The sequence below is a fragment of the Pseudoliparis swirei genome, chromosome 23 (genome assembly GCF_029220125.1).
Source record: "Pseudoliparis swirei isolate HS2019 ecotype Mariana Trench chromosome 23, NWPU_hadal_v1, whole genome shotgun sequence".
Lineage (NCBI taxonomy): Eukaryota > Metazoa > Chordata > Actinopteri > Perciformes > Liparidae > Pseudoliparis > Pseudoliparis swirei.
This window is the reverse complement of record NC_079410.1, coordinates 5,669,267-5,679,802: the sequence shown is the minus strand read 5'-3', so window position 1 is coordinate 5,679,802 and position 10,536 is coordinate 5,669,267. Positions and strand designations below refer to the sequence as shown.

Here is a 10,536-nt window from a genome sequence, read left to right as displayed (position 1 = left end):
ATTCAGACTTCTAAGCAACGTTCATCGCTCCTGAAAATAAAAAACTCCCCGTCACGTGACCTTCAAAACGGCGGCCTTCATTTCTGAATGTCAATTTCGCCCGAGCCTTTCCATGTGGAAACGAAACCCAAATTGAGCGGCAGAACGCGGATCCAGTTCTGTTATATTCTTGGTTAACTCCACATAATTGATGTTGAATCGGCAATTTCACGTGAAGAAAAAATTGAAACAACCCACATACTTATAATGCCAAATGCCAAGATAAGGCCACAACCATAATAAATCAGACTAAAAATTCATTGTTCATGGAATCCACCCTAAAGCAAGAATTTAGCTTGATCTGAGTTGAACTGAATATGCATGAACGAAGGTTGCTAATTATCCCACGAAAGACACGCCACATCATTATGAAACGCCCGATCACAGCTCTGTGGCAGAACAAATGCGATCATTCCTAAAAGTCATCGAGCTGAATTGTCATGGCAGCGCTGAGCAGCTCAGACTGCGGCGACGGAAACTTGTTGACGGACAGATCGGATGTTATGTCATCTGTGTCTTATGATGAAGAAATCAATCACAGAACTGAAGTGATATTCTGTAAATACAGACCATTACCAACTGATATCTTGTGAGAATATGTTTAGAGCTTCCTCTGGCTTTCATACTCGAAATGAATTATTAAACTTTCCTTTTGAGTTCAATTTATTTTATACAGCCCAACATCACAAATGATGAATGTGCCTCAGAGGGCTCTGAGTATGCGTGTGAAGCCCATCTATCTGCATCATCACAATCGGGACTGAGTGCAAAATGATGAGGATGCACTGATTACAGTGAAAGACGCTCCGAAGTGGAGCTTGAAGGGCCGTGATGAACCTCTAGAGCAGACATGGGCAAACTACGGCCCGCGGGCCACATCCGGCCCGTTAGGCTTTTTAATCCGGCCCGCCGAATTTGACCAAATTGCGACTTTGTTTACTTCCGGTGTGCGTTGGCGCGGAAAGAACTCGTCACACGAAACCCTTCACCGTGATTTGTCAATCCGTTTGTCTGTCAAAATTTCTCGAAAAAAACCAACCAATGAACACTCAGTAAATCACAAAGGACCCGCCCACCACACAGGTGCGGCTCATTTAGAAACAGCCGCAGTGATTTTGGCGAGCAGCGCGGAGCCTGGAGGGGCTGCGGAGCCACGAGGAGGAACACGCAGCCAGAAGAGAGCCACTTGGACCGGGTAAGAGTCTTTACTACCCGTTACGTGTCACGGTGTCCGTCCGGTGTCCAGAATTTGCGCGGTGCTGACTAGTCTTGTATTTTACAGAGAGGATTCACCAGCGCCTGCAGCGCAGCTTGCAGCTCCACATGCCCGGCCAGCAGAGAGGTCTCGTGACACGATGACATGATGTTATTATAGTGAAGCCATATTGTAAATAGTCAATAGTTGTGTTCTGTTTTCTATTTCTCAACATGTATATAATGTAGATTTATTTTTATGTACAATACATATTTATAAATTTAAAAAAAATTAATGGTCATTTTTTATTTGTACACACCCCATGAAACTTTATCTGCAATATGAAGTCATTTCTCAGTCCCATCTTTATCATTTTGGTGAATGTGTGACAGACACATCATTTTTACTCAAAAAACGGTAATACAAAATGTGGTTTTCCTCATTTATTTAATTCAATTCAGTTTATTTGTAGAGCCCAATTTCACAAATTACAAATTTGTCTCGGAGTGCTTTACAATCTGTACACATAGACATCCCTGACCTTTGACCTCACATCGGATCAGGAACAACTCCCAAATAACCCTTCAGGGGGGAAAAGGGAAGAACCCTTCAGGAGAGAACAGAGGAGGATCCCTCTCCAGGATGGACAGGTGCAAGTACATGTATCTAGCATTGTATTCAGATATTTCACTGCTTTTGTAAACCTATGACCTTTGGTAAACCAATTTCAAACACCAAAACAGTTGGTCCACATGAGTAAAGGTGTGTTTTCAGAAGAGATATGAATAATTAAAAAAAATAGAACTTCAATTGTCAGTTTTAGGGTCATATTTTCTCGAGTAAAGCGCTGTCAGTCTGTTTGTGACGGGTTCATACACATGCTGACCAGATGACGCCGCACATCGCCCTCACTTTAAAGACCCCTTTCTAGTTTCTGCTGCAGGCAGGATATTTAATACATTCTATCTCTCAGGACAATCCGTCCATTATTTTGCGGGGTTTAAAACAATTAGAAACTAGAATGGGCACTCGGTAGAGCGCATACCTTTGCATATCACAAGATTGGGCATTGAATTATGAACATTTTGGCATTAGTTGCATGCCAATTGGACAAAAATGTATCGTGCTATGGTAAAAAAAAGAGTTTGACCTTTCCTTGACCTTGACCTTTGACCCGATTGATCCCAAAATCTAATCAAATGGTCCCCGGATAATAACCAATCATCCCACCAAATTTCATGCGATTCAAGAACATTTTGACCTGTTCATGACCTTTGACCTTGACCTTTGACCCGATCAATCCCAAAATCTAGTCAACTGGTCCCCGGATAATAAACAATCATCCCACCAAATTTCATGCGATTCGGTTCAATACTTTTTGAGTTCTGCGAAAGATTTTGACCTGTTCATGACCTTTGACCTTGACCCGATCGATCCCAAAATCTAATCAACTGGTCCCCGGATAATAAACAATCATCCCACCAAATTTCATGCGATTCGGTTCAATACTTTTTGAGTTCTGCGAAAGATTTTACCTGTTCATGACCTTTGACCTTTGACCCGATCGATCCCAAAATCTAATCAACTGGTCCCCGCATAATAAACAATCATCCCACCAAATTTCATGCGATTCGGTTCAATACTTTTTGAGTTTTGCGAATAACACGCATACAAATAAATAAATAAATAAATACACGGCGATCAAAACATAACCTTCCGGCATTTTCAATGCGAAGGTAATTATTGAGCTTGAGTATTTCGTTGGGTAATTTGTTGTTTTTTTGTTGATGTTTGATTCCATTGATGATCTCTCTTCCAGTAATGTTGATTTACTCTTTTTTGCACCTTATGAAAATGATAAAAAAAAACAGCTCCAGGTTAAAAAAAAAAATAATTGTGTCGTCCAATGCTCCCTGGCCTGTCACATGTCATTTTAGAACCGAATGTGGCCCGCGAGTCAAAAAGTTTGCCCACCCCTGCTCTAGAGACTCTGTCGGTACGAGCATCGGCCGGTCGCTGCTGCAGAGGAATGTTCCTCTTGGCTTGACTTCAGCCTCTTTCATTGTGAGGCTCATTCCCCATTATCCCAACATGGAAAAGACAACACGAGCTGATATCCGTGCATCCGACTGCGGTGTGGGATGTCAGGCGGGCTTCGGCTCCAGCGAGAAGTCTCAGGGGGGACGAGAGCAAACATGTGGATACATACGGGAGGAGCTTTGAGAGCGGAGAGCGTGGGACCGCCGGGCTGAGCTCGGCGTGAGGGCACGGTTAGAGTTTTAACAAAACCAATTAATGAAAATAGGAGGAAGGAGGAGGAAGAGGAAGAAGAAGGAGGAGGGAGGTGATGGGGATGGAGCTCAACCCCAAACCAGACTTTGTGGGGAGAGAACCTCTCCGTTTTCTCGGGAGAGTCTTGGGCGTTACAATAAATGATGAGCAGTCACACATCAGACAACGGCAATCATCACGTCACCATCTCTTGCATTTTCATCAACAAGCGACATAGCAAGACTAAGTCGTGTGACGATTAAAAAGCAGGCGTTAACGCCGACGTTTTCAAAGAAATCTAAAAATAACTTTAGATATCGGCGGAGCGACTTCAACACGCCGTCACAGGAGAGAAGAAAGAAGACGCTGAGTGTGAATTTGCAAAGGCTCCCTCCAGCATTCTGCTCAAGCGTCAGAATCAGCATGCAGCGCATGGCAGAGGCAGTGAGACACCTACCTGGCTGATGATGATGATGATGGGGTGGGCAGCATCCGAAGCGTCCTCTCAGATCCAGAAGGAGACTCCCAGCAGACCTGCGTCCTCGCTCATGCTCCCTCTGTCCTCCCTGTGCACGCCGCTATCTGCCCGTGTTGCTGGTATCTTACTCTTTCTCCGCCTCCCTCTCCCTCCTCCTCCTCCTCCCTTCTCCAAACCCAACCCCTCTCTCTCCCCCTGGTGAGGACTCCTCCGCCACAGTTGTTTTCATTGCTCACTCTTCACTGCAGAGTGGAGGTATGGATGGAGGGAGGCAGGGAGGCTGCAGCGCCCGACAATCTGCTCACAATCTGTGTTAAATCAAGAGGTTTTTTTTCTCCATTTTTGACGAATAACCCGACACCACATTGATCACACGCACCCACATCCACGTCTTTTAACCCTCCTGTCGCCTTAGGGTCATTTTGACCCGATTCAATGTTTCACCCTCCTGTTACCTTTATATTTACTAACATATTTTACCCTTTGGGTTCAATTTGACGCCAGCAATTAAAACCTCCAGAAAATTATTAGAATTAATATTGTTTTCCAAGTTTAAGTGTGAGGCACTTTATGTTTGTTTGTTGACTACCGAAAGAACACCGACATTAAACATTGAATGGGGTCAAATTAATCCTAAGGCGACACGAGGGTGTAATATTGATTTGGGTCAAATTGACCCTAAGGCAACACAAGGGTTAAATGAGACGTGGCTTTTTGTTTTGTTGCATTTGCATTAATCCTTACCACAGCTCAGCATGCATTTCAATTTAGCTAATCAATTCAGGAAAGATACCACACAGTGTGTGTGTGTGTGTGTGTGTGTGTGTGTGTGTGTGTGTGTGTGTGTGACATTGTTGGAGCTGTTATGTGTGGGTAGCATTCCTAAGCGTGTTATTTAAAGTCTAACATGTAAGATCAGATGAATTGCTTCTGGTACTTCGCTGTATTAAAAATGACTTTTTATATTTACGCCCGGTTTGGGTAGGATATGATGCTCTCCAGGCGATGTTCAGGGTGCATCTTAATTCATCACCACGGTGTCAATAACACAACCTCGAGCGAAATGTTAACACCCAATGGTTCAGGGAACAGCTTTGGGGATTAGAAACAGTTATGAGATAATTGAACAGTCTTGGCCAACAGGAGACGTTATCAGGAATTCATGCATGAAAGTCTCTATCTGAACAGCAGATTAATGAACTAATTAAATATTTTATTTACTAGGACTAATATAATCACACAGACCCCATATAAAATGCTCCTTTTTATCCGGAATATTAAGCAATATTCACTCCCTTGACAGATTACAATTATAATGTCCTGTTTTGGATTATGACTATGATTAGTATTTAACAAGCACGGGGAGGATACGTGATCCGGCAGCCGATGGGGATCCAAACAAACACTAAAACACAGAATGAACAAATTAATTTCTGATCTGCAGACTCAATTCAGTTGTTGTTGTTGTTTTTTTTTAAATGAAAAATGAAAAAGTTACAAGAATGAGAAAAGGGTCGAGCTGACATTTTAGTTTGTTCAAGTGTAAACCGGGCACAAGAAAGACTCACGCTGACGTCAATAACTAATATTGTGCTCTGAGTCACGAACCAAATTAAAATGATACAAATGCCTGAAACAGGGAGTCGGGAAGGAGGAATAAACAGTACAATAGGAATGTATTTAGGCTTGGCTTCATGTGTACGTCATGCCGTGTGTGTTCCTCGTGCTCTGTGCTGCTCTTTTTGAACACAATCCCTGTTCCCTATGATTGTCCCTCCAGGCCGCCATAGAGCAAACTATCTGGCGCTACCGCTTCTTCTCATAAGGGATCCAGAAGGAGAGAAGGGGCCAAGCTTCTGTTGACGGCAACCACAGTGGCGTGTCCAGACCTTTTTGACTGGGGTGGCCCAAGTGGGGAACTGACTTATGTAGGGGAGGCATGAAGTACGAGTGCACATCGGGGCGGGGGGCACGGAATAGCATTAATTTACCATTTTTGTCTCTACTATCCATATCTACTTTAATTACTTTATAGTGTCTTACATTCCTGTGTTTAAAGTTTAATTTAAAAGATAAACAGACCTACCAATCTCAACAGAGTGACACCATACAAATGTAATATAAAACTTCCATACTTTATTCTTTAACAACTTGTACAGTACTGTATATACAAAAGAAAATGCACATTCTCAGAGTAAGTGCCAACAAACTTAAAATAAAGTAATAATGCCAACAATATTGAAAACGGTCACAGTATAAAGTAAAGTGCCAATAAAATAAATACAATTAAAAACTGTCACAGTATAAAGTAAAGTGCCAACAAAAAAACAGCCCAGATACATTTAAAACAGTTGAATTCTCCTGTTCTTGTGTTGGCTTGCAAACAGTTTTATAAAGTCATCCATGTTCAATGCCTTAGCTCTTCTTGACTCAATGCTTAGCACACCTAAATGGCTTAGCCTGCTATCTACCATTGTTGTCCTCAAATGGTCTTTAATTAGCTTTAGAGCAGAAAAGCTCCGCTCACAGGCAGCACTGCTGACTGGAAGGGCTACAGCTATTTTGCACAGCCTGAAGAGCTCATGAAACACCTCTTGGTACGGTTCTAAAAACACAGTCAAGTCTAGAATGCTTGCCAACTCTCTTGCCCCACTCTCAGCCTTCCTTTTCAAAATTCTCCTAGCCTGGTGAAGCTCATGAGTAAGATCTTCTTGATCACAACCATACATTTCACCCAAGCCAAATACTTGGTTGTCTTGAAGGAATGTACTGCTTTTAGGGTTTAGGGCCTGTAAACCCTTCATTATTAAACAGTTAGGTTTTGAGAACCTTCTTTCCAATTCACCAATCATGGAGTCAAGGATGGGTAGAGTAGTCTCTGTCTGAATGTATCTTTGTCATCATTACCCTTCCGCAGGCCTATAGTACATGTCACATAAGACCCACCAAGTTTGGAGCTAACTTTTGTGATCTCTTCTTCTCACTATTCTCAACAGCTATATTACACTGTTTGGCTGTCTCTACTATGTCATGCCACAGTTGATCACAAAATGTCTCAGTCCTGTACTCCTGAAGTGTATCGTGAAGTGACTCCACCATGTCTACTGCCATAGCTAAATCAACTGAGGGTGACTGTAGCAGGTCAGAAAGCAGCTTTGTGTTTCCGAACAGTTTTCGGAAGGTTGCAAGGAGGGATATGAATGTGAGGTCAATCTGTGCAAGCAAACCTCGAGCATCAGTGGATCTGTCTCTATGATTTTCTTCGCTTATATTTTGAAGGACACACAACACAGCTGGTAACCTATCCATGAAGTTCCTGCAAGCCAATGCTCTACATGCCCATCTTGTGTCACTAAGTTTTTATAACTCCCTAGGCTGGCCCCCATACATCTCCTTTTGAACATCCAGCCATTTCTGGTGCACATAAGATCCTGACATGTACACATAGAGCTTCTCAAGCAGTGAGAAGAAGCAATCAGCCTCTGGAACTGACTTCACAGTGTCAACTAAGACCAGGTTCAGACAGTGCGCATTACAGTGGACATAAACGCATGTTTAGCCTCTGTCTTAATTCTGGCTGCCACACCTGTGTGTTTGCCACTCATCACTGAGGCCCCATCATAACCTTGTCCAACAAGATTTTCTTTGTACTGAAGGCCATATCTTTCTAAACACTGGATGATCATTTCGCTGAGCCCCTTAGCATCTAGATGTTGGGCATGTTGGAAATCAAGAAAGCTTTCATGCACAGCCCGTTGTAGTAATACCTAACTACTAATGACAGCTGCTCCTTCTTTTCAGATCTTTGGTTTCATCAGCAATGACAGAGAATACCACACTCTCCTTCACTTCCTTCACAATCTCATCACGCACCATACTTGCTAAGCACTGCAGAATTTCATTCTGTATGGTATTGCTTGTGTATTTTGCATTGCGTTGTCCCTTCATTTTTTGGGCTACCATAGGATTGTGTTTAGCGATCATTTCTAGAATTCCTAAGAAATTCCCTTTGTTGTCATATTCTTCCGATTCACGGTGACCTCTTTGTGCTATATTCTGTGTTGCTGTCAAAAGCAGTACATCTGCAACTGTTTTAATGTAACTGCGATTCTCTTCAACTTTCTTTTGTACTCTTTGTTAATCATATCTAAGATAGAAGAATCTGTAAGCAATAGCCTCTTGTGCTCATTCCAAGCAAACATGGCATTAATGTGAGACTCAGATTTCTCATGCAACTTAAAGCCAGCATCTTTGTACGTTGCTTTTTCCCAGTGTGAAAAGCCTGATTCTGAGGAGAAAACAGATTCTGACGCGCCAGGCAGGGAGAAGTGTCTGCATGCGTAACAGTAGGCTGAATCTTTGCTTTGTGAGTATTCAAGCCAGGAATTGTGGTTAAACCACACTGGATTGAACGCCCTCCTCTTCTCACCTTGGAGGGTTCTTGGAAAAACCTTTAAACGAGGCTGAGAGGGACCTGCTGCTCTTGACTGTGAAATATCTGAAAGTGACAAAAGCATGAGAATTGGATCAGTGTCATGTACTTGTTGGGACAGAAGTGCTCATTGGGGCATTAGTACAGATGAAAGAATTGAATTAAGTACAATATATTTCATATGAAATATTAAGGCATACCATGAGGTCCAGGTGGGGCCACAAGGGCTGCTGCATCACCATCCCCACGTGTCACTGCATGGCCTGCAGGTACTGCTGGATGGTTCTCAGTGTCAGTGTCATTGTCAGAGAGTGGCTGACTTGACACACCTGAAGTAATATAGGATTTTAACAGTTGTATCAATTTATTTGTATGTCAAATTAGTCATATTTAGCTTTTACACACCTGTATTGCTTAAAATAGGGCTTTGCCCTGAATCTCAGTATAAGCCACTATAAGTATAGCAAAAGTGAAACATCTCAAGTCATAGCAGATAGTTTTATAAAGATGCATACATTACATACCCTGATGTGCAAGTGAAGATGAAGGGCCTTCATCACCAGTATCCTTGTCTGAGTCTACAAAAACACATACGTTGTCATCAGAATGATAATAAAATCAGCCTTTTTGTAAGTAGGCTAAGTGGTATCAGGATTTTACATACCCATGTGTACAGCTGAAGCTGGAGGCTCCTGCTGTACATCCCTAGCAGTCAAGCTGGCTCTCATCCTCAGACTGACTAGCACTGCTGGCTTCTGCTGCTCTGTCCTGCTCTGTTGTTTTGGATTTCTTTCTTTTGAAGAATCCCTGAATGTTCTGATTTCTTTTCATACTGTAATAGTCGCATGTCATGATGCATGTCACTATATCTTGCACAATACATTTAGCCTAATTATGAATGCATGAATGAATGTGACATGCAAAACTTACTCAGGTCTAATGTTACAAAGTTAGAAGAGATACAAGACAGATTTACATACTGTAACGTTAAGTTAGCTAGCGTTAGCATCAGCGTTAGCATCAGCGTTAGCATTAGCGTTAGCATCGTTGACAATAACCAAACAATGATGACGACAGGTTTGCTAGTAAGCTGAGTCAGGAAATAATAAAATAAGATGGGAAAACGTTTTAGCTTTTAAACCATTCACACATGTGTATCAATAAGTCTACTCACATCTTTCAGGAGCTAAGAATCCCTGGACAGGTTTGCTAGGCAGCAAGCTGAGTCAGTCGACACTGTCGACAGTCGCGATGATGACAGACCTGCACCACATATCGTGAAAATCAAAAAACGTTTTAGCTTATTACAGTTCAAACTTTTTAAACCACTGACTCATTATGTGTAACTGTTATCAATAATTCTAGCTACTCACATCTTTCAGGAGCGAGTAGCCGCAATCTCTTGATGTCTTCTTGATGTCTTCTTGTCGGTTGAAAATGAAAGTTCGGTAGTCACACAATTCAAACGTTCCCGCCTCCGTGGGCAGATAGCCAATCATAGTTTAGCATATGGGGTGGCACCTGGGGTGGCCAATCAGATTCCAGGGGTAGCACGTGCCACCCCTGGCCACCCCCTAGACACGCCCCTGGGCAACCACTGACTTTCCGCTTGTTTATTTACTCACTGGTTCAATTGCAAACTCAGATGAGTCATTCAAGCGTCATCTTCACTGGAGGAGGAAAAAAAACTAAAACATTTTGACCAAACCAACAAGTCTCTGCGGTTGCCGTGGGATCGTGATCCGAGACGCAACCTCCCCGCCGTCAGTCTGACATGTCGCCGCCTCCCGCCGTTTCCAAACACCGTTTTGTGACATGCGGTGCGACCTGCTGTCAGCGAGCATCCATCAACGCCCCGGCGGTGTCCAGCCTGCATGAGAAACGACCTGTGGGGAATAAAAAACAGGCTTTTTTTTTTCATCCATTACTTTACGATATGATTTCTACCGCAGTCCCTTCAGGTCAAGTCTTACTGCAGGTTTTTGAGTCTTGTTGCTTTGCTTCTACAATGAGCAATTGTGAAATTCATTCTCACGGTTCAAGCCCACACACAAACTTATAAACGCCTGACATCTCCTCGGTTATTACCAACACGCCAGTTCGACCATATCTATTTTTCTT

General features: G+C 42.7%; 1 protein-coding gene across 2 annotated transcripts; it reads right to left on the bottom strand.

Moving 5' to 3' along the window:
* Positions 1-7,785: 7,785 nt before the first annotated feature.
* LOC130188482 (uncharacterized) lies at positions 7,786-9,996 on the bottom strand. 2 transcript variants are annotated; one of them, XR_008830622.1, is made up of 5 exons: positions 9,789-9,996; positions 9,590-9,678; positions 8,940-8,993; positions 8,616-8,744; positions 7,786-8,481 (listed from the first exon to the last, which is right to left on the bottom strand). XR_008830622.1 is itself a non-coding variant. In XM_056406862.1 (4 exons), exons 1-4 carry the CDS (start codon positions 9,081-9,083, stop codon positions 8,051-8,053), a joined length of 618 nt encoding a protein of 205 aa, XP_056262837.1. In that variant the 5' UTR covers positions 9,084-9,121; the 3' UTR covers positions 7,786-8,050. The 2 variants fall into 2 exon arrangements, 1 of the variants encoding a protein (XP_056262837.1); XM_056406862.1 differs by lacking the exons at positions 9,590-9,678; positions 9,789-9,996 and adding an exon at positions 9,080-9,121.
* Positions 9,997-10,536: the final 540 nt, after the last annotated feature.

Excerpts from the sequence above, each read along its gene's own strand:
- LOC130188482 (XM_056406862.1), bottom strand. Across the intron at positions 8,745-8,939 it reads ATCTTCACTTGCACATCAGG|GTGTGTCAAGTCAGCCACTC; the intron begins GTATGTAATGTA and ends ATATTACTTCAG. Across the intron at positions 8,482-8,615 it reads GGCCCCACCTGGACCTCATG|ATATTTCACAGTCAAGAGCA; the intron begins GTATGCCTTAAT and ends TGTCACTTTCAG.